General features: G+C 46.1%; 1 protein-coding gene across 19 annotated transcripts in view; it reads left to right on the top strand.

Annotated features, from left to right (window-relative positions):
* RREB1 (ras responsive element binding protein 1) overlaps positions 1 to 25,780 on the top strand; it is a 126,196-nt gene that overhangs the window by 86,078 nt on the left and 14,338 nt on the right. For all 19 annotated transcript variants that reach the window (XM_088675150.1, XM_060277985.2, XM_088675149.1 and 16 more), the window contains 4 exons: positions 5,786 to 5,933; positions 7,403 to 7,542; positions 16,194 to 16,383; positions 17,877 to 20,544. In XM_088675150.1, coding sequence (XP_088531276.1) covers positions 5,786 to 5,933; positions 7,403 to 7,542; positions 16,194 to 16,383; positions 17,877 to 20,544 — 3,146 coding nt within the window. The remainder of the gene's footprint in view (positions 1 to 5,785; positions 5,934 to 7,402; positions 7,543 to 16,193; positions 16,384 to 17,876; positions 20,545 to 25,780) is intronic.

Below are 25,780 nucleotides of genomic sequence, written 5' to 3'. Positions count from 1 at the left end.
GGTTAAGGGGTGATATGATAGCCATGTTCAAATATATAAAAGGATGTCATATAGAGGAGGGAGAAAGATTGTTTTCTGCTGCTCCAGAGAAGCGGACACGGAGCAATGGATTCAAACTACAAGAAAGAAGATTCCACCTAAACATTAGGAAGAACTTCCTGACAGTAAGAGCTGTTCGGCAGTGGAATTTGCTACCAAGGAGTGTGGTGGAGTCTCCTTCTTTGGAGGTCTTTAAGCCTTGACAGGCATATGTCAAGAATGCTTTGATGGTGTTTCCTGCTTGGCAGGGGGTTGGACTGGATGGCCCTTGTGGTCTCTTTTAACTCTATGATTCCATGATTCTAAACCGAACAGAGAGCACATGAGCTGCCACAAAGCAAGTTTGTGCTGCTCTCAGGCACTACGCTTGAGAATCCTAAGAATGTCAGTTTACAACGCTCAAGGTTGTGGAGATAAGCCTGGAGGCCTGGTACTGATTCTTGATGAAAACTCAGCACACTAGTAAAAAGATGCCCACTCCCAAGAAAGGACCAGCGTCCATCTGTTCCAAATTCCCTGCCCAAAGCCAAGATCCTTTCATTGCCTGTATTTTTAAAAGTTCACTTTCTCTCTTGGCTTCTCCTTTTCTTCCATCGCATTTGCAATGAACAATGTATTCTTATCTATAAATTGTTAATCAACCATTCCTTCATATCCATGACATGCACACAATTGCTCTCCATTTTTCTTAATTATGTGCAATGGAAATAAGCAACGTGACTGTACCTCTAAACTTCGTTGTGTATAGCATGTTCATTTTAAAGAAGTTCTATGTTGGGGGGGGGGAGGGTTGCTGCTTTCTGTGTAAAGTTAGCCATTTTCTGACTTTGAGCTCCTTTGTCAGAAGGATAACGCCAAAAAGCCAAGGAAGCAAAAGAGAGAGGCAGCACCTCAAAATCATGCTGGCAAATGGATCTGGAAGAATAGCCCTAATATTAAAAAACAACAACAGTAAAATGCCCAACAAGTTGCAGTTTATGGCTAGCTTTCTCAGATGCAGAAGAAGTGTTCTTCTGTCAAGTCAATGCATCGGCGAAAAGTATTTGTCAGTAGCCTTTTGGGTTTTGCCGTCCCTTTCCTGTTGCTTGGTGCCTCCTTCATGTCTCCTTCCCCCCCAAGCACATTGCTCAAATAGCAAGGCTTGTTAATTTTCTTTCTGTGACTTACACGTCACCCCTTAATCTTTTCAAACCCAACTTCATGCACTGGGTGTGGAGGTGTGTGAGAGAGAGTTCCCATCCATGAGTCTTCAGATGTTTCGGGAATTCTGTGCTCCAGCTTTGATCTTGCCCTGAGCCTAGGCGTGGGTTCTCCTAACAGTATAGTAGTTTGTATTATATGCAGAATGTATCTCTAGAACAGGGGTCCCCAAACTACGGCCCCCGGGCCGGATGCGGCCCAATCGGCCTTCCAATCCGGCCCACGACGACCCCCGCCGCCCGCTGCCGCCGCCCGCTCTCACGGCGCGCGGCGCAGCGGCGATCTAAAAAAACGCCAAAAAAACGCCGAAAATCCTTTGTGCGCATGCGTATGGGCCTCTCCTGACCCGGAAGAGGTCATTTCTGGTGCACTTCCGGGTCAGGGGAGGCCCATACGCATGCGCACAAGCGATTTTCGGCGATTTTTTCCCCGCACGGGCGCGTGTGCGCATGCGCACGGGCGCGCACTCCCCCGCCCTCCGGCCCGCTGCGCGCGCACTCCCCTGCCCTCCGGCCCACCGCGCGGTCGGCGCGGCGGGCACCGGCCCGCCGCACGGTAAGTCTGGGGACCCCTGCTCTAGAACCAAAGGTCTTAAACAGACTGGATGCAGTCTAAGGCCATGTCCACAGGATTATTGGTTTTAGGGATCGGGTGCAACATAAGCAATGCATCTCACCAGCACAAACTACCTGCACTGTTGCATTATTCCCCTCAAATACAGAGGAACTGGCAGAGTCTGCATATCCTCACTTATTGCCACGAAGGGGGGAATCCAAGAAGAAGTCACGATTTATTCCTAGGGTGTTTATAGTTGGGAGCTACACACAGCACCAAGAGAGGACTAAAAGCAATGGGCCAGCTTGTTGAACAGTGGCGTATATAATGGGAAAATAAATAATATTTCTCTGTTCTTTTGGGAGCGTTTGCAGGTGCGCCCTAAATTGCTTTGCATCAGATAATTTAAACATGGGATTTCAGCGAACGTTAGAGGAGCCCCTCTTGCTCAGGCCCAAACACCCACGTACCGGTAGTCGAAGATTTCGTTTTCACAGTGGCCAGCTAGATGCTCATGGGGAGATCCTGCAACAACAACTTTCTCCGCACTTGTGATTCCCAGCAACTTGCATTCAGAGGCATGTTGACAGCAAAGAGGCACAACTCCGTGGCAGAGTGATGGGAATGTTTTCAGTTTAGTTCTAAGCGGTGCAGCTGCTGATCTTTCTCTCTCTGCAAGAGAAGTACAGCTTAATGCTGAGCGTCCTAAGCCATTCTTTGAGAACAGTTTGCAAACATGCTTTGAATGGAATGGGAGCAATAGCCAATCCTAGCCCCTTTAGTGTTGAGTATGAGAAAGAGAAAGTGAGATGTTTGCAAGCACACATAATTTTTTAAGTGTGCACTTAAAAAAAGAAGTGATGTGGCCCCTTTACATTTTTGTAATGTTATATTTACCTACCTTGGGTCAGTTCTGTGTTAGCATAGGCACCATTTCTTTAAGTGGTGAGTTCTGTCCCCCTACTGCTGGCTTTCTTTCCCTTTCCCATATGGTTTATCATCGAGTCCTTATGTTACAATTGTCCAGAACATATAATGCTCCCAGTGTCATGTTATTCTGCCTTGCTTGTTGTTATGGGCATTGACAGCCAACTTCTTATGCACGGATTACGCTCTTGATCATTGAGTCTGCAGGCAAGTTGCGTGCAAAATGAGAAAATGGAGGTGATGTGACAGGCAGTTCGCTTTCAAACTCCCATGCTGAATTTCATTTTCTTTGTCTTTACTCCTCTTTTTTTTTTTATAAAAAAAAACCAGAATGAAATTGGTGACAGTTTCTTGGTCTTGTTTAAAAGAGAGCTGACAAGAAAGGTACATTCTGATATTTGCTCATTCTTGCATGCCAAAGCAGAACCAGTTGGGCAAGTTGGTGGGAGTTGAATCTAGCTGCTTGTTAAGGTGGAACCAGAGCAGCAGTTACCCAGAAGCGCATTTGAGAGAAACATAATCGAGTGATTTGTTTTCCTCATTCTCTTTGTAATTTCGTGTACTTCCTTGTGAAACCTAACTTAGCCCTATAGAGCGATGATTCAAAATGGACCACATTGATGCTCATTCAAGCATTTATCTTGTGCACTTAGTAAAGACTTCTGCCTGCGGTTTTATTTCGTACGTACTAAGGTAGTAGTGAATTGATTCTCCAAATTTGGATCTTTACGTAGTCAAAAACGGCAGAAAGGTTAACTGGTTATCAGGCCCAAAGCTAGCAGGGGAACCAGACTCTGAGCTTTCCTTTCTTTAAAAGGAAGGCAAGTCTCTAGCCCTCCTACAAAAAAAGTTAGGAAGCAAAATGTTCAAGTATCCATCTAAGTCATTTCATTGAGATGAGCCAACTTGGCTGCTCCCATTGCTCAGTCTTTTTAGACAATGAGTGACATCAGAGCTGTGATTGAATGTGAGTTGTTTGGACAACTGGGCTCTGTCCTGAAGATCAGTTGTTTTCCTTCCTCCTTCTCTTTAGTTAAAAGTCTAGTTAAAAGATGAAGCTTTCTGGAACTGTGAATGGCATTTCTTCTTCTTCTGATGTTTGTGAACTCTTTAGTGCAACCACATATCTATATTAATATTTTCCCATTGTGTGATCATCCGTCCTCTGGGGCCTTGGAGGGAGATTATTGTGCTGATGCCCTTTTAGATTTAGGGTGTGGTTAAAATGCCCTAAAGAGACTGAAAAATTCCTCCTTGCTAAAAGGAAGAGTCATAAGAATCACTGCTATCTTTCTTTTATTTTTTAAAATCATGCCTGTGAGACAAATGGAGTGAAACTGGATTAGGAGAAACTCACTAGCCGTAGCATATATATGTTATGGAATGATATATAAGGTATGATATACATCATAGGCAGGAAAAATAATAGGCATTTGTACTTGACTGGAATTTCATCAGAAACCTGAAGAGCTTCCTTGTAGGAAATAAACAGAAACCATGATGCTGCCGTGTTTCTTTAAATAAAAATCTCACACATTAAAGAGTCCTTGCTTTTCCGTACTTGCTTAATACAAATTCCCCATTCTCCCATAGTATTGCACCTCTCATTATTTGGAGAATGTGTGTGTTTTAATCTCTGTGTCATTAATTCTCTGCTTCAAAAGCTGTAATGAATTGCCCTGTGGCTGATCAACTGGTGGGGTCTGGAGACTATTTTAACTGGCAACTGGTGGTGAGAAAAGTAGTGTGTAATCATATATATCTACTCAAAAGTTCCCTGGTAATGGAGCATAGGATTGTATACTAGTTATGTTTTTAATTATGTAGTCTTAAAACTTCATATTGAATTTTGTAATACAGTGGTGCCTCGCAAGACGAAATTAATTCGTTCCGCGAGTTGCTTCGTCTTGCGATAATTTTGTCTTGCAAGGCGCGGTTTGCCGCAGCAAAAAAAAAAAAAAACCCTGCGGAAAAAACCTATTGCGAAGCGCGACCATAGAAAACTTTCTTGCGAGTCACCAAACACATCGCAAAACGCTTTCGTCTTGCGAGTTTTTCGTTGTGCGAGCCATTTGTCTTGCGAGGTACCACTGTACAAGGAAAACTGATTATTTTCACTCAGGTTTACTTCTGCAAATAGGAAATAACTACAATGATTTTTTTTTAAAAAGATACACTAGTAAGATATGTCTAGGGTGCCTTTTAGGGATTAAACTTCGTTGCCACGTCATTATTGCATATCATTTTTGAAATGAGCTTAAATGTGTGGCTGAGAGGGTTTCTTTTGCATGCTCTCTGTCAAATATCTGTTGAAGGCAAGTCTGGGAAAAGTGAAAGGCATCTAATCTTGCTAAGGGCCAGCGTGGAAAGAACTGTTCTCATTGTATTTTATACCGCAAAATCTCTGGTATTGCTAACTCCATTAATCTCTTGCCCTACCCTTATTTGAGAGGGGGGGGGGGGAACCTGTTGAACTTGTTAAAAGAATAAACCAGTTTACTGTAGTGAATAGCAGGATCATTCTATAATATACATTTTCCCCAGTTATTACACACAAAATTCCAATTTATCTTTCAGGTTATGATACTGGTCTGGGGCAGCCCATCCCATTTTGCCGCCCCCACTGAAGCCTTGCTTACTGGGGTTGCGTGGCAACAACTTCTGATGAAATCTTGTTGAACTCTAGCGAGATCTTGCCAGAATCCACTACTGCTTTGCCAGTGGTGGGTGGGGTGTCAGCAGGGGTCCCGCCCCGTGAGATTACACTGCCCATTATACCGTACTGGCAGTATCATAACATTGAAATTGAGGTGTCTTCTCTTGTTGCTGTAGATCGTTAACGGGCACTGTTTCATTGTTGACAATCAAGGTTTAATATCAGCTTACCTCCGATATAACTAGATATACTTTAAGGCGCAATATATGGGTTGTAGATAAGTCGTATGAATTAATATAATTTTATTATCGTCATCATTGTCTTCCTTTTGGTTCAAAATCTATAGTGGAACAGCTGGCTCATTTTTTATATATTTTCTCTTCTCTTCCCTTTCCCACCTGACTTTAGACACATGAAAATCCACGAGAAGGATCCAAACGGCACTACTACAAGTACAGCACCTGCCTCCCCACTGAAACGCAGGCGGTTGTCCACAAAACGAAAACTCAGCCAAGAAACGGAGGCAGACAAAGAGGAGCGAATTCCAGCCAAAAAGGTTGGAATCTAGGATGTTTTGAGTAAAATTTCACCCTACGTTGAAAGCACACCCAACACACATTTGCAGCACATGACTTCACCCAAGGAATCCTGGGAGGTGTAATTTTCTCCTCACACAGCTACAGTTCTCAGGATTCTTTGGGGGACGTCATGTGCTTTAAATGTTATGGGATGTGCTTTAAAAGTAGGGCGTGGATCTGCCCGAAGTTACATTCTCCTCCCTCACCCTTTCCCTTTATATCTTTCCATTGATTCCAGGGATGGGGGAACCTGCGGCCCTCCTAGATGTTTTTGGACTCCAACTCCCATCAGCCCCAGCCAGTGTGGCCAATGGTCAAGGATGATGGGAGTTGTATTCGGACAAAAATATGGGGGACTGCAGGTCCTCCATCCTTGATTTATGCATGGGGTGGGTTGTTTTGTTTGTTTTTTTAATAAGAAGATGACCAGCTTAAAATTAGACATTAGAAATTCTCTTCATCACATGAGAATGGAAGAGAGGAAGTGGGGACATTATAATAGGCTTGTGGTTGCCAAAATTAAAATTTCAAAAATGTAGGGATGTGTGTGTGTGTTGTACGCATTCATTTTTATGAAGTGACATGTGCTATGGCGTCGCCCGTAAGGAAGTAGGATGCTTTTGAAGGTGATTTGAAAGTCATGCACACGCCCTACGTAGGGAAGGTCTACTGAGGGCTTTCATTCGTGTTTGCCTGAATGGGAGTTGACCCCTCCATGTAGCTGGGGGCGTTGCTTTGTCGGAGACTACAACGGAGTGGAGATTTTTATTCGTGTTCAAGCAAATGCAAGTCAGAGCCCACCTCCCCTATGGACCTCCCTTGCTCAGTGCAGGACGATCAGGGCCAACGCACACAAGATTGGATGTGTCCCAAGGTTTTGCCGGGTGGGACTTGGTTGGGTGCCTCAGTCCCGTCGCAGCTTTTAACCAGGGCACATTCAGGCAAGTTTCTGCGTTGCTTCAGCCTGGTGCCCTTTTAATGCAGTACAACGTTGGGCAAGTGTGAATGAACCTGGCAGATAGCTGCTACTGTACAGACAGACACAAAGGAAGTCCAAAGGTCCAAATGATCATCTCCATATCTGCAGTGGCTGACCTGAAAAGAGGATGTCATGAAAACAGCTTAAGCAAGGCAAACCTCATTGAATACAGCATTTTTATGTCTGCTGTTCTTATAAGGCTCTGTTGGTTAAAAAATATTATTGTTTTTCTCAGAATCCCTCAAATTTCATGGCTGGCAATGACCCCCTTCTCGGAAAGCTGTTTTCTTTGATGTAAAAACACACAAAAAGACACCCCCTCCCCTTATGTGTTCATATTCTGTGTGATGGGGAGTATTTAGTGGGAATGTTCAAAGCAGCCCAAAGAGGCTGGAATCACACTCCATGTGAATTGGTGCGCTCAGTCAGGTTTTTGCGTGAGAGAACTCTCCCTTCTCTACCAAACAGGCCGTGGAGGAACCACAAAGTGGCGAAGCTGAGAAGAAGGCCGAGGATGAAGTTTATCGTTGTCCAGTGTGTTTCAAAGAATTTTCGTGCAAGTATGGGCTGGAAAGCCACATGGAGGCACATCCAGACACCTCACTGAGGTAAGAAAAGAGCGTAGGAGATGTGGCTTTGTGGAAGGTGGTTGTTTGATGCAAATGTTATGTTCCAACACATTTTAAGCCCTCTTGAATTCAGTGGGACTGAGTAAATAAGGTTATTTATGTATTAAACCTCATTTGAATCTGACCTGAGGTTACGTTTTTGTTAAAACTATTTAAATATTATTCCAGTTCTTGTAAGTTTTTGACAAAGTGGCAAAAGCTTGGGGGGCTGGCATGGTGATGATAGGATTTTTGTGTTGGCAAGTCGTGATGAACCATTGTAGGGGAAAGGCTATGTTTTTGTAGTCGAGCCATCTGCGTTGCATGCCCAAGATCCCAAATTCAATTCCTGGCGGGGCTGGAAGACACCCTCATCCTGAAACCATGGAGAGCTGCTGCTGCTAGTAGTCAGGGTAGACAATACTGAGCTTAGACCAGGCATAGGCAACCTTGGCTCTCCAGATGTTTTGGAACTACAACTCCTATGATCCCTAGCTAACAGGGCCAGTGGTCAGGGATCATGGGAGTTGTAGTTCCAAAACATCTGGAGAGCCAAGGTTGCCTATGCCTGGCTTAGACTGACCAAATGGCCTGATTCAGTACAAGACGACTTCCCACGTTCTATGTCATCTGCTTCTTGCAGATGAGATACCAGAGTCCAGATGAACTCCGTGTGTTAAAAGCGCATGTGAAGAGACTGCATAGCTAAGCTCCCCCATCAATGTGCCTGAGGGTTGTGCATTTGGCAGCAGTGGGAAGAGGCCCTGCATGCATCTTAATGTATGAGCATATAATGCTTCCGTGTGGTGGGTGTTAAAGGGGAATCCTTGGCAAACTGAACAAGATTCACCTTTCTCATGGAGCATGCATTGATGGATGTAGTTGAGTTCCTAGGATACTCCTATTATCAGGGAGCTATTCATGTTGAGCATGTTAAATCCAGAATATTTTTTTTGGGGGGGGGTGCTAGAGCAAGTGTGCAGGACTTTTACTAGGAAAGGTAGCACACGTTTGGTTATGCTTAAAACAAAAATCCAGCTTAATTTTATTAGTTCATTAACTGGGTGAGTGTTTCTTGGCCCCCTGGCATTTGTGCTATGAGGTTCCACAGCGTTCTGTTCTTTCCCCAGTGCTGCTTAATATCTATGTGAAGCCTTTGGGAATGGTCATTAGGAGTTTTGGAGCGAGGTGTCACCTATACGCCGATGACACGCAGCTCCATTTCTCCCTAACATCAGAAGAGGCTGTGAAAGCTTTGGACCTGTGTCTGGATTCAATGTTGGTGGACTGGATGAGGGCCAATAAACTGTGTTTGAATCCTAGGAAGACGGAGGCTCTTTGGTTGGGTGGCTCCCTTGTTCAGGAAATCGGCAAGTTACCTGTTCTGAATGGGGTTGCACTCTCTCTGAAGGAGCAAGTGCATAGCTTGGGGGTTTTTCCTGGGTGCATCCTTGTGACTAGAGACCCTAGTGACATCTGGGGTCAGGAGTGCCTTTTACCAGTTGGTTTGCCAATTGTGGCCGTTCCTTGACAGGGATAGCTTGACCACTGTAGTCCACGCATTGGCAACCTTGAGGCTACATTACTGTAGTGTTCTCTGTGTGGGGCTGCCCTTGGGTCTGGTTTGGAAGCTCCATCTGCTGCAGAATGCTATGGCCAGATTGCTGATGAGAGGTTCCGGTCGAGAAAATGTAACACCATTGTTAAAACAGCTGCACCAGTTGCCCATCTACTGCCAAGCCAGGTTCAGAGGTTCTTGCATTGACTTGCAACACCCTGAACAACTTAGGTCCAGGCTATCTCAGGGACCACCTGAACCCTTCCATCCCAGCTTGATCACCAAGATCATCTTCAGGAACATCTCTGATTGTTCCCCAAGTTGGTGAGGCTCATTCGATGACAACGACAAACCGAGCCTTTCGTGTCATTGGCCCAGTCCTGTGGAACACCCTGCCAATAGAGATTCAGGGGGTGCCTTCTGTGCCAACTTCTAGTCTTTTCTATTCTGCCAGGTCTATGCAGGCAATTAAGGGTACATCCACCACAATGCTCTACTGAAGTTTTTAAATTCTTTTGCTTTTAACTTGTTTTCAACTTATTATGAATTTACTACATGGTTTTATATTGTTGTGAACCGCTGTGGTATATTTTAATGATAGAGCAGTATATAAACAAAGAAACAAGATTTGTTACACCGCCCAGTAACTAATGTTCTCAGTAAAGAGGAGTACAATTTAAGAACCTTTAAAAAAAAACAAGAAAAAACTTCACCACCATAGAACGCTGCCACTCCTTTCTTCTCATTGACTTGAAGAGAACTTTTTAATCTCCGTAAAATTTGGGTGACATGGCTTGGATTGGTACAACGAGTGGGCATGAACTAGTGACAGGGCTGGCCCCCTACCCTGTTCTGGTGTTACCAAATGAGCAACATTAATCCCAGGGCAAAATAAAAACAAGAACAAAAAAAAAATGCCTGGTATTACCTTGGATTTTGGTATCGCCTTGGTGAGTGAGCCCTATTATCTTCTGAAATACAAAAGTCTGGAGGGTTAAGCCCCTCTCTTGATTACCCACCAAGGAAAAACACATCCTTAATCCATTGATTAGGTTAAGAGAGACTCCCCCCCCCCCGCCTCCCCTCCCCTCCTTTTTAGGGCAGTCTCTTTTGATGATGTAAAGCCTTTACATTATGCATCTTTGCCAGATAATTATGGTAAAGACAAGTCTCCTGGGGGAGTGGGACCTTTTGTTATGTTAAGACAACTGGCTGGAGCAGTGAGGCCTCTTGCCATGGAATTAACTCTTCCCATTGAGTCTCTCCTCCCAGTGAACTGTCCTGAAGTTACACCCTAATTAGCTGCATTAGCTAGACAGAGCAAGGCCACCACAAGGATGTCTCCTGTGAAGGACCATTATTATCTCTGGCTGGTGTCAGAGGCACAACACTATCCTTTTCATCCTCGCTCCCCTCCTGCTAGGGCTATTTAAAGGCAACAGTTTTCTCTGCAGCCTGCCCCACCAGAGAGGCTCCAGCTATTTCGGTGCGTTTACATAGGAATGACCGATATAATTAGCAGAGCAGGGAAATGCCACACAGCCAATAGGGCAAACAAGAAGCCGCCTTGGGCTTCTTCTCTCAGAGCCTTTTCCCTTGTGTGCGGCTTTCTATTCCTGCCGAGGCTATGAATCTTCTCTTAAATTGCTCATCGGCTTCATGACTCAAAACACGGTTTTCTGAAGGGCCGATACACATTAGTTGTGTCGTGTTCTTATCCTGCCTTTTCCTCCAAAGGTTCTCCGCTCTGTATCACTGCCCCACTACTCAATTTACCACAATTCTCTCGCATGGTTTCAGCTAGGGCTGAGCAATGTCTAGTTTCCAACATCGTGATATAACCCCAGCTAAACGCCGCAATATACCAATAGATCACAATGTCTGAAATAAGGATGGAACTATGTACAGTGGTACCTCGGTTTAAGAACAGTCCGGTTTAAGAACTGGTTTGGTTTACAAACTGCACAAAACCGGAAATAGTGTCTTGGTTTGAGAACTTTACCTTGGTGTAAGAATGGAATCCGAATGGTGGAAGGGCACCGGCGGCGGGAGGCCTCATTAAGGAAAGCCGTTGTTTCGGTTTAAGAACGGACTTCCAGAATGGCTTAAGTTTGTAAACCGAGGTACTACTGTAGAGGCAAGCAGGATAATGTCTTTGCAACTGCTACTAATTAGATGTCTAAAACTGGTACGTTTTTACTTACCTTTAACACAGTGTTACAACAGAAACCGTTACCAAAGTGTGGACTTTAAACCAGTTATGGATGATGTATTGATACCTCACCCAGTCCCAGTTTAGGCTGAGAACCAGGTTTGATCCCTAGCGTCTCTAGTTAGGGCTGGGAAGGACGTCTGCAGAAGCGCTCAGCCAAGGAGTTCTGAACTGGTTGTTTGCAGGGGGCTTGTGCCCTCCACCACCACCCCACCCCTGGCCTTTCTCTGATTTCATAGAATCATAGAGTTGGAAGAGGCCACAAGGGCCATCTAGTCCAACCCCCTGCCAAGCATACCTCCTGTATGAAATTAGGCTGAGGATTGTCAGTCCCATCCGAAACACTCGTTCCATTTGTGCAAGATGTTGCGTCTCCTCCTATGTTGTGTCTCCAATTTTGCTCCTAGTGTTGTGGGAACCCCAGAACAGATTTAAGGGGGTGCATGGGAGGAGGCTATTGGAGGGAAAGTTGCGTCTTCCAAGCAGAAATCCTTGTGCTGATGGAATGTGTTGCTTAGTGCTATATTGGATACAGGCCTAAATGTTCAGTAATGGTGCTGGTCCTTTTTTATTTTTTCAGGCAAAAGGGTGGCAATAGCTATAAGCTGTCTTGTTGCTCCAGCCACACACACACACACACACACACACACACACACACACACAGGCGGGGGAAGCTTTTAAACTTTGGCATCTTCCTTGGACATCACAGCGGCTCTTGAGAGTTGCCACTGTGCCTTCGTTCTGCTCACCAGCAACTGCGGAGCAGCTGTTTGATGATGCTGTTTCTCCTCCTCGGAGCCCATGTGTGGAGAGACAGAGGAGAGTTTTGTCCCAAAAGGAGAGCAATGTGGCAAGCTGGCTGGTGTTAACAGGGACGTTAACCAGTGCACATTTTGACAAGGGTGAACAATGAAATCCTTTCAACAAGGAATAAGTCTCTTGCTTCAAAGTGCTAACTGGTGTTCCTTCTTTTCAAAGCTGCTATATAACTATGTTAAAGAACAGCATTCCTCCTGGAAGCGAGTTTGATTCAATTTTGCTTTTCAAACAAAGTAGCATTTTTGTAGATTTAAGAAAATGATTTCTGTTAAGGACCAGTGTTGTGCTATTTCAGTGTAAATCATCAAGCCTCGCATTGGGTCAGTGCAGCTTGGGTTATTTTTTGTTTTTTGTTTTATTACAGTGGCTAACATCTACATGGTTTTTTTTTAAAAAAATGTAGTATAGGCCTAGGCACTAACATTGGGCACATTACAAAGTTAGGTATTTTTGGATTCCTGTTGGCTTTTACATGAGCGAAGTTAACTATGTGCTTAAGCGCCCATTGAAAATAAGCAGAACCTAAAAGGGCTGATGTAAAATGGAACAGAGTTTGTCTTTGAAAATACATTCACGTATGGATAATCAAAGTGCCTTTGAGCATGGACAAAATGCCTTCCTTTCACTGCTAAGGACCTGCAAACGAGGAATGCACAGTAACACAAAAAAGAGATATAAATGCAACCCACCCAGCTTTTTCTAACATGAGCTCAAAGTGGTATATATGGTTCTCACTTAAAGCTCACAGCAACCCTGTGAGGTAGGTAGGTCACCCAGCGTGTTGTGTGGCCGAGTGGGACTGCCTTGCAAGAATATCATCTTCTGCTGTCATTTGTTGCTCTGCTTAACTCTTTCTGTCTCCTTTAGTCTCTCTGTTACGTAACTCAGCCCTTCCTTATTTGACTTGACAGTCTGTGTGGGGTATCCTTGTTAGACTGCAAGCTTCTCCCTCCCTCTCTTTTTTTGGCATCATCACACACAAAGTGCTTCCATATGTTTCTAAAGCTTTTTCAGTTTGAGGTGTCCAGCTCCTTGCCTTTAAATAATGCTCACTCGGAAGCCATTAAACAGAAGAAGAAAAGTGGTTGTTGGGTTGTTGTTTTTTTACGTTTCCGAGCACAGTTCAAAGTGTTGGTGCTGACCTTTAAAGCCCTTAATGGCCTCGGTCCAGTATACCTGAAGGAGTGTCTCCACCCCCATCGTTCTGCCCGGACACCGAGGTCCAGTACCGAGGGCCTTCTGGCTGTTCCCTCGTTGCGAGAAGCCAAGTTGCAGGGAACCAGGCAGAGGGCCTTCTCGGTGGTGGCGCCCGCCCTCCCATCAGATGTCAAAGAGAAAAACAGCTACCAGATTTTTAAAAGACATCTGAAGGCAGCCCTGTTTAGGGAGGCTTTTAATGTTTAATAGATTATTATATTTCATTTTTCTGTTGGAAGCCGCCCAGAGTGGCTGGGGAAACCCAGCCAGATGGGTGGGGTATAAATAATAAATTATTATTATTATTATTATTAGCTTTCTTCAGCACTTACAAATAGTTGGCGCTTATTGTGTACTTTTCTCATACAGTAGTAGCACCAGCAGCAGCAGAAAGTAGGCCCCAAAATGTGAAAAGGAGCCTCACTATATTTAAGCAAATATTTGTTTATATTTCTTACCCTTTATTACAGTTAGTACTAAATCACTGAGAGACCACACAACTGCTTATTGTTAACTTGATTTAAGTGTATTCTGGTGCTCAGCTTGGCAATGCCAGTCCAAGAAACTGGCTTCCTGAAGCAGAGGCCAAATGGTACCTTTCCCCCTGGTGGAGTTACTCTGCCCCTTGCAAGCTGTTGTCTATGGTGCCTCCTGGTTGCTACCTATCAGTCTTGAAAAATAAGGGCAGGACTCTTCCTTTTATTGATGTACAGTAGCTGCTGGGGAGCAGCCAAACAACTCGCCAGCTGCCTCTGTGTTCGCCAAATAATTGTGTCCGTGGTGGTAGGAGGCTAGTCAATTAACAAGCAAATGTTGTGGACTAGTAACTTTTGACATTTGCAAGACCTCGCTGGGATGAGATGAGGTCTGCTACTCCTTGAGCTGCCTGAGATTTGCTCTGAAAAGCCCTTGTTGTCCTCCCTGCCTGGTGTACTGCCTCCCTGCAGTACCAGTGAATTGTTGAGGTCACTAGCAGAGGAAAACGTGAGTTTGTTAATATTTCCCTTAGTCCTTGCCATCTTCCATGGACCCAAGTGGTTTGCTAAATAATAATCTCACTGCGGCTTGTGAATTGCAAGCGTTTTTGAGAAGCCCAAGTGGGGTTTGCAAATCCTGGGAGACCTTGAGAGTTGAGAGACTGCACTCACAATGACCCTCATTGTCTTTCTGGTGAGATTTAGACACAAGGTGCCAGAGAGTAGGTGGGAGGTCTTGGGAAGAGTGGTGTGTTGAAATCAAGAGTGTCTGGCTGATACAGGCTGTTTCAAATGTTTCTGGGTGACTACTTTCCCCTGTTGGCTTTTGCTTCAGTTTTCCATCTGCAGTCATGACAACAGGTGTTGAGTGTTACTTCAAATGCTTTCTGGCCTTGCGGTGATTCTGTACTCACATTATATGAAGTAATTCCAAGATACCTTCTCTCTCTGTGAAGCGTTGCCTATAAATTTTCCCCAGGGCTCTGAATTTGCAGTGGTCTGTGTTGCAGTGGAAATGCTGTTGCAGTAATAGTAATAGTAGCAGCAGCAACAATAACAAACAACAACAACGTCAGCCTGCCAGCAACGCCTGTAAAAGGGGGGGAAAGTGGAAAGTGAGGTGTTCCAATGGGTTCAGGAAGCTGTTTTCTTGAGAACTGCAGTGATACCAACGCACTATGAGGATTGGACAAATCACTGAGTTGAAGCAGTTGCAGGAGGCAGCATTGCAGCATCTCCTGGAAAGAAAAGGGAAATTAGAAACAAAACAAAACCAGAACTTGAAAGGCAATTGGAAAGCTTTTAGTGCTTGATAAAAACTGCTTCCTGCACCCACTGGAACCGTTCTCTTTGCATTTGGACTTGTGGTGCTCACTTATTCAGTATGACAAGCAAAAAATTATGTTACAAAAAAATAATAATGCTTAGGGAAAACCCAATTTCCAGTGAAACATACCAGAGCACTTGCATTTACATATTGCACCAGAAGAAGAGGACTGGAAGGGGGCTCCAAATGATAACGTGGAAAGTTATTTAGATAGTAAAGATCCATATATTCCAAACCTCTGAGGAGTGGTTGGCTTGCTGCCATCTTTGTATTGTGTGACCAAAGAAGACACAATGGGACACAACAATCTCAAGGACCAGGGAGGATGGCCAAGGATTTGCTGCTGGGACAAGGAACTCCAGGAGCTGGTAGTGGAATTGGGGGTGGGGAGGGATTTGAGGTGTCAAAATGCCAATGACCAGTCCTTTGGAAATACCTACCCATTGTGTGGCCTACCAGGCTGGGTTGTAGCCTACTGTTTATGCATTGCGGTCTAAGTATCCCGGCCTTTGTTGAGGAGCCAGGAGTCTTACTAAGCTTGTCAATATGGCTGGTGAGCAGCCTGCAGCTTGGGTTATAAGCTGGCTGTGCTGACTTTAACTAGAGAGTTTCCGTGATGTGCTTCCTTTTGATGCAACTCTGAAAATACTAACTCAAATATGGTACATCCTTGTGTTGCATTCCCACACTGTCACCGTCCCCTCACACTCTCCTCCAACACCATGACAGTGGTACAGCCTCTGTGTATCAAGCCAAGGGTATATAGCTAGCTGACTTTTTCTTCTTGTAGCCTCAAAGGACTGCTGGCCTTATAAGACTAGAAGATGGACAAGAGTAAGAGAACAGGTGCAGCTTGCCCTTAGCCAAGTTGTAAAATGCAAACTCCTGTTGGTTTTGGTGATTGTACTGGTATTATTTGATAAGTAGCTAACGGAGTACACGACGATAGATGGGTGTTCTGTTTTTGTTGGGGTAGGTGGTGTGAGGTTTGCCGAACATTTAACCAGGTATGTGAGATGGTACTTTTAAATTCTTCATAAGTTCTTTTTCTTCTCCCTCCAGGTGTGACACCTGTTGCCTTTCCTTCCGCACGCACCGGGGTTTGCTGCGGCATAATGCGGTTATTCATAAACAACTTCCAAGGGACCCACTGGGAAAGCCTTTTATTCAGAATAACCCTTCGATTCCTGCAGGCTTCCACGATTTGGGATTCACAGATTTCTCCTGCAGGAAATTTCCTCGGATTTCTCAGGTATCTGCCCCATTTGGCTTTCTTTCTTTCTTTCTTTCTTTCTTTCTTTCTTTCTTTCTTTCTTTCTTTCTTTCTTTCTTTCTTTCTTTCTTTCTTTCTTTCTGGGAACAAAGCACTTGGAGTATCAACTGGCTTGGTCCAAATCAACATACTTAAAACCTGCACACATTTGCATCCCATAGAGAAGAATTAAATATTAAACAGAAGCCATGGAGGATACTTTTACAAGGAAGTATTGCTTAAATGAAAATAAAAATAGGAGCACCTCAGCAAGCCATATCTCTATGGGGCTTGACAGCTCCCAAAAAATAAAACTGTGAGATAGGGTATGTATAAACACGAAATCGAATTACCAGAGCCTAGCTGTGCTGCAACAACAGATGCTAATGGCATCTTGGGAGTCCTATTGATGCATATTCTTTGTTGGCTCTTGACTCTACTCACTGCATTGCCCAATCTCAATTGGTCTGCAGCTCCCAACAGGGGAAAAAATAATCATTGCCTACCCCTTACCTTATAGGATAATGTTTTTGAAAATGGTTTCTGCCTCTGATATGGGTATACACTCCAAAGCATGCAGGACTGCCTACCCAGCAAACACAGGGAATCAGTGGCCCAGATGCTCACCCTGGAGAGAAGGTCAAGCAGCTTAAAAGATTTGTAAATGAAAGGCAGGAGTTCAATACCTAGGTGACCCCTCAGACCAATTTGGTCTTTGAGAGGTGCAAATGGACTCTCCCATTGCCTGCTAATAATTAGAGAAGAGTGTGGAAGGGGCAGTTTCTGTAACAGGAGGGACTTGCTGATGAGCCACCTGAGGGTTGAGATGACATTTTGACCCACAGTCCCATAGTCGCTTTTCAAAGAGCCTCCTTAGGACAGCTGATTGTCAAGGATCTAAAAACCTGCAATAATTTTCATAGTCAGGTGCCCCCAACAAATGAAGTGAGGCAGGTGGCTGCCAAGGGAAGGGCCTTTTTTAGTAGTGGCACCCCAGTTAAGGAATAGTCCCCAGAGAGGCTTGCTGGGTGCCTTTACTGTGGTCTTTTGGACCACAGGCTTTTGGATCTGTGATTTTAAACCTTGGCTGCTTTTATGCTGTATCTCAGGCATCCCCAAACTTCGGCCCTCCAGATGTTTTGGACCACACTTCCCATCTTCCCTTCCCTGTTAGCTACGGATCATGGGAGGTGTAGGCCAAAACATCTGGAGGGCCGCAGTTTGGGGATGCCTGCTGTATCTGTTGTACTGAAAGGTAGTTTCTGGTTTTTTTTGGCAGAATTTATTTTCTTTTGTTGGTTTCGACCCTATTCCGTTGGGGGGGGGGCGGTTCAAGTCTTGTTTTGTTTGTATGCTGCTCAGGGAATATTTTTGATGGGTGACTCCATAAATCCAGCAATTAATAATTGTGTACAAGGAGTATACAAGCTAGCTGCTTCAGGTAGATGTTTTCTCCATGATGTTTATTTGCGTTCTCGTGTGGTGTCTTGTAGGTCTGGTGTGAAACGAACCTGCGGCGGTGCATTAGTGAATATCACCGGTATGTCTGCGAGGTGTGCAACAAGGCGTTCCCCATGCGCTCAGCGCTAAAGCTGCACGCAGAGACCCACGCCGCGGATCAGGAAAGAGACAAGCACGAGCTGCCCTCGGAGGACCCGGACCGGAACGCTTACATGGCATCCTTGGGGCTGCAGCATACCAAAGACGTTGAACCTGCCCAGCAGGAGGAGCTGGCTTCAGATGAGGCCCAAGAAACGCAGCTCCGAACACTGAAATGTAACCTACCTCAGGAACCTGGTAGTGCTAACCAGTTGAACATGTCTCCTCTGGAGGCTGCTTCCGTGGGAGGGCCGTTCTCTGTCCTCGCCCCTACGAAAGAAAACATGAAGCTCCTGTCACTACAGCCTTTCCAGAAAGGCTTCATCATTCAGCCCGACACTAGCATTGTCGTCAAGCCCATTTCCGGCGAGCTGGCGGACATCCAGCAGATCTTGAAGATGGCTTCCTCTGCGACTCCGCCGATAAGCCTCCCGCCCCTCTCGAAGGCGCCTCCTGTCCCCTTGCAGTCCCTCTTCAAGCACATGCCTCCACTGAAGCCAAAGCCCTTGGTGGCGCCCAGGACGGTCGTCGCAGCTTCGACGCCTCCTCCGCTGGCCAGCACTCAGCAAGCCTCGCCCGGGTGCATCAGCCCAAGCCTTCCTCCGGCGGCGCCCAAGCCACTCAGAACCTCTGAAGAGTCAACTTTGGCCTCTCACCTTCCTCATGGTAAAGCAGGAACCAAACCCAGCCCTTCTCCTCAGGCCAAGGCGGAGCCTTTGAGCCAGAGCGAGATGAAAACGCAGCTGGAACAAGACAGCATCATCGAGGCCCTGCTGCCCTTGACGATGGGGAAAATCAAGCAGGAGGTGATGGAGCGGGACTTCAAAGCCATGATTGCCGGGGCAGCAAGCAAGAAGGCGCCCGCCGTGAGGAAAATGACGTTCCCGTGTCACTTGTGCAAGCAAGTATTCGCATTCTCCGGGGTCCTGAGGGCTCACATCCGCTCCCACCTGGGCATCTCCCCGTACCAGTGCAACATCTGCGACTACATTGCCGCCGACAAGGCGGCGCTGATCCGGCACCTGAGGACGCACAGCGGGGAGCGGCCATACATCTGCAAGATCTGCCACTACCCTTTCACGGTGAAGGCCAACTGCGAGCGGCACCTGCGGAAGAAGCACCTCAAGACGACGCGGAAGGACATAGAGAAGAACATCGAGTACGTGGCCAGCAACGCGGCGGAGATGGTGGACGCCTTCTGCTCTCCGGACACGGTGTGCAAGTTTTGCGGGGAGGACCTGAAGCACTACCGAGCCCTCCGCATCCACATGCGGACGCACAGCGGCTGCCAGAAGAAGAAGCCGTTTGAGTGCAAGGAGTGCGGCACTGCCTTCTCGGCCAAGCGCAACTGCATCCACCACATCCTCAAGCAGCATTTGCACATCCAGGAGAGGGAGATTGAGAGCTACGTGCTGGCTGTGGACTGCACACCTCCGGAGAGCCAGCCGGGCACCCTGCTTCTCGAAGACAGCGCCTACCTAGACCGCAAGCCCATCGCCCCGTTCCTGGAGTCGCAGAACGGCTTCTTGAGGGGCGCCCCTTCTCACACATCGATCAAACTCGAAAACGCAAGCAGCTTCCCTATGGAATTCGACGAGCCTCTGGACTTCTCGCAAAAGAACAAAGACCTGAACTCTGTGCTGGTGAAGCAGGAGACCCCGTTCGGGTCTTCTGTTTACGACGGCTCTATGGAACCCATAGACTTGTCGATCCCCAAAGCTCCAAAGAAGGAAACGGACGACGGTGCCCCGAGTCAGGATGCGAAGGAAGGGCACGAGGAGAATCTCCACAACGGCCAGCAGTCTCCTCCAGCAAACAGTAACCCGGAAAACAGAGCTCCCGGACATTCCCAGCCATTGAAGGGTCCACTGCATTTGACAGTCCCAATCATTTCTCCCTCCCTCCTGGGAAATGCTGCCTTGCTTCGGCCCTTGAGGCCTAAGCCACCACCCCTCTTGCCAAAGCCCTCCGTGGCGAAAGAGCTGCCACCCCTTGCTTCCATTGCGCAGATTATTTCGTCCGTGTCGTCTGCTCCCGCTCTGTTGAAAACGGACGCTGCGGACTCTGTCCCCAAAGCAGCTGCTGGCCCTGAGAAGCTGAGGACCCCAAAACCGAAAGCAGCTTCCGTGGCTGCTGCCCAGGCAGACCCCATCGTTTCCACTGAGTTGACCCCGCATGCATGCAGCCCCAATGGGCCCCAGAAGTCCACCACGTCTGGGTCTGTGAAAAAGAGGGGCCGGAAGAAAGGGGCAAAGAACAAGCTGAAGGCAAGCAGCAGCGTGGACCTGGAGTCGAGCGGGGAGTTCGCCAGCATAGAGAAGATGCTGGCAACCACAGACACCAATAAGTTCAGCACGTTCCTGCAGTCGACGGAGGACTTCAAAGAAGCAGCGGCTGACCCAAACGGAACCAGTGAGGAGGAGAAAGAAACTGCCGAAGACAAACTCCTGCGGGGAAAGAGAAACGCCTACTCAAATTGCTTTCAGAAAATCAACTGTCCTCATTGTCCGAGAGTTTTCCCCTGGGCGAGTTCCTTACAGCGGCACATGCTCACTCACACAGGTAAGAGAGTTTTTATTGTGAAATGGCTTTGGGGACCTATGCAACGGATGCTTGCTGTAGAGCACATCCTTATAGATTGGGGGTGGGGGGGTCATTCTGGCCCAAGGGAAATTGCCAGGATGAACCCGCTTTAGTACACAGAGCCTGGAAGGGTGCGGTGGGGTTGTTCAGAATTATGTGAGCTCTTACCCAGTTAACCACCTAGCAGGTCATCTTTGAGATAATCCCACTCAAGTTTTCAAGTGCGTGCTCATACGTTGTTGAATAGGCCATTTGTAATGACTGATGCTAGATGTATTGGATCAGCATGCATGTAATGCTACAGGAATATAAGCTTGCACAACTAAACCATGGTGCCTTGGAAACCAGGAAGGAAGTGATGGGAGTGGAGTTGGAGGGAACACATGTGCAAGCCCGGGGATTGTCCCCATTCTGCCAGAAACGGCTCAGTGTCATGTGCGAACTGATCCCATAGCATCTATAAGGGCTGTTTTGCTCGAGGGCTTTCTTCTGCCCTAATGCAAAACTTGGAAGGACTCCTGGAACAATGGTTTTGCTAGGGTGTTCAGTGTTCAGGATCCCTAGTTAGATAACTGTGATGGGCTGGGAAACATTCATGGCCAACTGCCTGGAGAGTCCCTGCCAGTCTGGGTGGACTCTACTGGGTTAAATGGATCTTTTGGTTTAGGCTACCTGCCACACTAGTCTGAGGAAACTGTTGAAAGGGGATGAACGGAAGGGGAGAAACAGCAGAGGGAGTGCTCCTTAGTACCACCACCCCCAAGCCTATATATCTGCTTCAGATCCCCCATAGTAGCTATTCTCCCTTGTGGGGTGTTCAGTGCTCATTTCCTCCACATTTATAATCCTGAGGATCAGAGAAATTTCTGGGGGAATGGTGGGATTTGGAAAAAGCGAAAGAGCATCCCAAGTTTTTCACCATGCCTCTACTCCCATCTGCCACCACCAAAAGTGGCTTTCCTTACCTTAAACAAGCTGTTGAGCTACTGTTTAAAAGAGCGTTTGCATGTAACACATAGTTTGGGCCCTACTATAAGCCTAATTCTTAAGTCCTCTAAAATTTTAAGACTGCTGTGAATGTTGTGTTTGGCTGCAGCTCTGGCCTGCCTCTACCAATCCCCAGACACACCATAATAACCAAACAGACCTCCTTTCTTGCAGTGGATGGCCATAGTTGGTGGTTCTGTTTTCATATCTAAGCTCACGGTGTTTAGTTGCGCGGTTCAGAGGCCACAGCTGCTCTCAAAAAAGAAAGAGGCAGAGCAAAGGACAAAATAAACTTGAGCAACTATCATAGTAGCATATTTTTCTCCCACTGGCTTGCTACTGAAAACTCCTGCTCCTGTGGATTGTGCTCATGGTAGACATCTTGAAGTGGTGTTACCGCTGAAGGATCTCGAGCATCCCTGGGGAATTTTTCCTGTTGATGGTTCTCTGGTTCCAAATAAGATAGTTGTAGTCTTTCCAGTCTGAAATGTAGCACCCTCCATACTTCCACATTCGTTGCAGGGAGCAAGGGTCAACCTCTATAGAGTTTTCCACTGCACAGAGCTTACTTTGCAGAGGCATCTTAGTGAGTGGGATACAGGAGCAGTTTTCCGCTCACCTGAAGCGCATCTTATCCAGGTTCTTTCGGATACATGGCTTGCAAAATGCTGGGACACTCAGGTGTGCAGATACTGGTGGGTTCCTGCACATGCATTGCTGGGTTACCTTTTAGCTTTGCAAGGGAGGCAGGTGATGAGAGCACACTGAAGCTGTATTGACAGAAATGAGGTAAACTTACTGTTCTCTGTAGCAGTACACGGTAGTGAGGAATAGGCCTCAAAATGGGGGTGGGGTGGGGCACGCGGAGAGATTGCACATTCCAGGTTCATGTAAACATAGTCCCTGGTTAAATTATTGAACACGGGGGTGCTTCTGAAATAACATGGTTGGGGACTGAAATGAGCGCCTCTCCATCACCCATGTTCACACGATTTCCCCACAGTCTGTAAGCACCAGCTAACCAACTGTTAATTTTTATTTATTTATTAGGTTTACATATTGCCCTTCTTCAAAAGAATTTCAGGGCAATTCCCAAGATTAGAAATACATACAAGTAGTTAAAACAAAACCAACCAACTCCCACCGGCGCATTTAAAAGGCTGCAGAATATGAATCGCCCAAAGGCCTGGTTAAAGAGGAACATTTTCGTCCGGCGCCTAAAAATATATATAATGAAAGCGCCAGACAAACCTCCCCGGGGAGAGAGCATTCCGAAAAACGGGGAGCCTTCAGAAAACTCAGTGCATAGCATACCTATATAGCTTATTCGTTCATTGCCTTTTGCTACTTTAGTATTGACTGTCCTACTTAATCACATATATTCAAGCTTAGTTTTCAGATCATTAGCAACAAAATACATATGATGCATATGATACATACAAATGATGAAAGAACATCATTTTCCCCCAGTCAATTCAGCTCCAGGCTAGTCATCTCTGCATCCCCCCCTTTGACACTGTGAACTATCAACAAAGTAAAAATAAATAAAAAAGGAGGCTCTGAGCAGTCCTGAAGAGCCTTAACTCTGCTAGCTCAGAGTCTGAAGCCGCTCAGAACACCATTGGAAGTCTCCACTGGCTCTTGCCTGTGCTGTGGTTGAAGCCACCAGCACTAAAATGTTGATGACTCATTTGCTTGTGCAACAGACTTGGGGTAGATGGGGAAGGAAGCAGATGACAAAATGTGAACTTCTCCTGCATTCCTGAGATGTGACAGCGCCCAGGGAAGATTCCCCCCCCCCCCAGCCGCGACATTACATTAGCAAGATGCTTTCCATGTTAACAAACGAAAGGCTAAAAAGGGAAGCAAAAAGTCCTTGCTCCTGGTGATTGCTCTTAATGCCACCCTCACTGTCTTTAGTGCAGCCCAATTCTGCATGTATACCTGGATCCGTTGCAGAGCTTGCAAAAGAAGTATTCATTTTGTGACATGGCATATGGGATGTATTCTTTGAAGCCTGTGTGTGTGAAAACAGTGGGTTGTTAGCTCATCTTGGAAATGAGCAGTAGCTGGAGTACTCTTTGGAAATTTGTCAACAGGCTTTCATGTTTTGGTGCTGTATTCTTCAGATATCACTGAACAAACTCCTCTGCAAAATGGAAAGTTAGCCCATTTTCACTTCAAGTATTTTCTATAGGTTTACATCAGTAATCAGCATTGATCTCTCCAATCTGAAGGAGTCATTTTTTCGTTCTTTGTTGGCAAGAGAAAGTCACTATTTGTGTAGTCAAACAAACAAAAGCAACATCATGTGAACCATCCCAGAGACCTTCGGAATGGTAACCTTAAATTAGCAAGCCAGCTAACAAGTCTTCCACTTCCAGGCCTCTGCATGTTGTGGAAATGACCAAGTGGTTTGGTTTTTTTTAAACACCACATGACCCTCTCAAGTTCAGGTTCAGATTCAGATTTTAAGTAGTGCAGAAGCCAAGATCAATGTGACAGAAACACCCTTAAAAGCCTGCATTGTGTTTTGGAGAGGCAGTGATAGCACCCATTCTTGACTTTGCTATAGCAGCTGATTTCTTCTTCTCCTGTTCTCTCGCCATTATTTTTTGCATCCTACTGGTGTGTAGAGATCAGGCCTGTGGCGCCACAGAGGTTGCTGTTGGCGCTGTGTTAACGTGCGAAATGGAAGACTCCCTTCCTCCTAAGGACATTAAACTTTTTGCAGCTGAAAGAGAGCTTGGCTGGGGAGATATCTGAGCTCAGGGGTATTTTTAATGGAGCAGAGTCATAGTTGTTCATCAGAGTCCACATTGTGTTGAATGGTACAGAATCACGACAGCTGCACTGACATTTCAACTTGGATTCTAAAGTGTGATGAAATTGTTTGGAACGCCAGATGGCTAAAATGGGCTTTGCAAGGCGATGGCTCCTTGCAGCAGCTGGAACAGCAAGGAAGCTCCCTTATCAATAGGGTCTACCCTGAATAGCACAGGTTCCTTGGGGTTTCGAATGAACGTTTCCCTCGTCCCACCTGGTGGAGCCAGCGATTGAACCACGGGACTCTTCGAATGCGAAGCATGTGCTCTACCACTCCGCTGCTGCCCTTCTCCCAAACATGACTTGCCATGTGCTTCTCAAACATCTCCCAGAGAGAGAAGGGTGTCTTTGTGTTTTTGCCAGACATTTCTGTGGTTGTTAGATGTATGATGTAGAGCACACGGAGTCCTTTCCAGCCAGCCTCTGTTTGGCATCCATAACGCATTCCCATCCTAATCCCCCTTGCTCTTCCTAAGTTCCCACCTGTTTCAGCTGTTTTCCTCTGGGTCCAGCTCATTTTGTAGCCCTGACGCCCAGTTTTGCATGTTATCTCGTCAAAAATTTGCAATGTGACCAGTCTTCTCTTGGTGCTGTAATATACTCTACTGGGAAAAACATCCTACAAACTACCGTATATAGAGATATGTCCGATGGAGATAACAAGGGGGAGTCATCCAGTGAAGACATCTCTGTGTGATAAGTGCACTACTGCATAAACCAATCCAAAAGCAGGTATTACAATCCTTCGCAGTCAGCTGGCTATGCAGTTTCTTCTGGATTCGTCTGGTTAGCGCAGGATCATGGCGTCTGAAGGGCAGGCGGTGTATGTGCAGCTGTGTAATACAGTAGTTAACTCTGATACAGTTGAGTTTTCTTAACCACTCTGCTTCTAAATAGCTGCTCTGCTTTTTTAAGCCCAGAAGAGCTTAAACTTGAGTCCTATTGTATTGGACACTTCTCAGGGGGCTTGAATTTCAGAGCCTTGATATTCAACCTTCCTAATTTTATTTTATATGAGAGTTTAACTTAGGCCACAGCTGCAGTCTTAAAAGTGCTGTTTGGGAAGTAATTCCCCTTTCTGTTCTGGACTTCCTTCAGAGGAGGATTGAGCTACTGCAGGGATGGCCAACTCCCAAGAGACTGCGATCTACTCACAGAGTTAAAAACTGGCAGTGATCTACCCCCTTTTGGGGGGTGGTTCGGGTCAAAGTTGTTGAGCTTTTTTTTAGGAAGGAGGAAGGCCCATGGGGGGGGGTCAGGTTAAAGTTGTTGAGTTTTTTTCAGGGAGGAGGTAAAATGTTGAGCTTTTTTTAGGGGAGCCACAGTTGTTCAGCTTCTTTGGAGGGAGCCAATGATCTACCAGTGATCTACTGCAGACATCCAGTGATCTACCAGTAGATCA

Source organism: Zootoca vivipara, chromosome 8 (assembly GCF_965207765.1).
Source record: "Zootoca vivipara chromosome 8, rZooViv2.hap1.1, whole genome shotgun sequence".
Taxonomy (NCBI): Eukaryota; Metazoa; Chordata; class Lepidosauria; order Squamata; family Lacertidae; genus Zootoca; species Zootoca vivipara.
The sequence above is the reverse complement of the archived record's forward strand: the minus strand, read 5'-3'. Positions and strand labels throughout refer to the sequence as shown.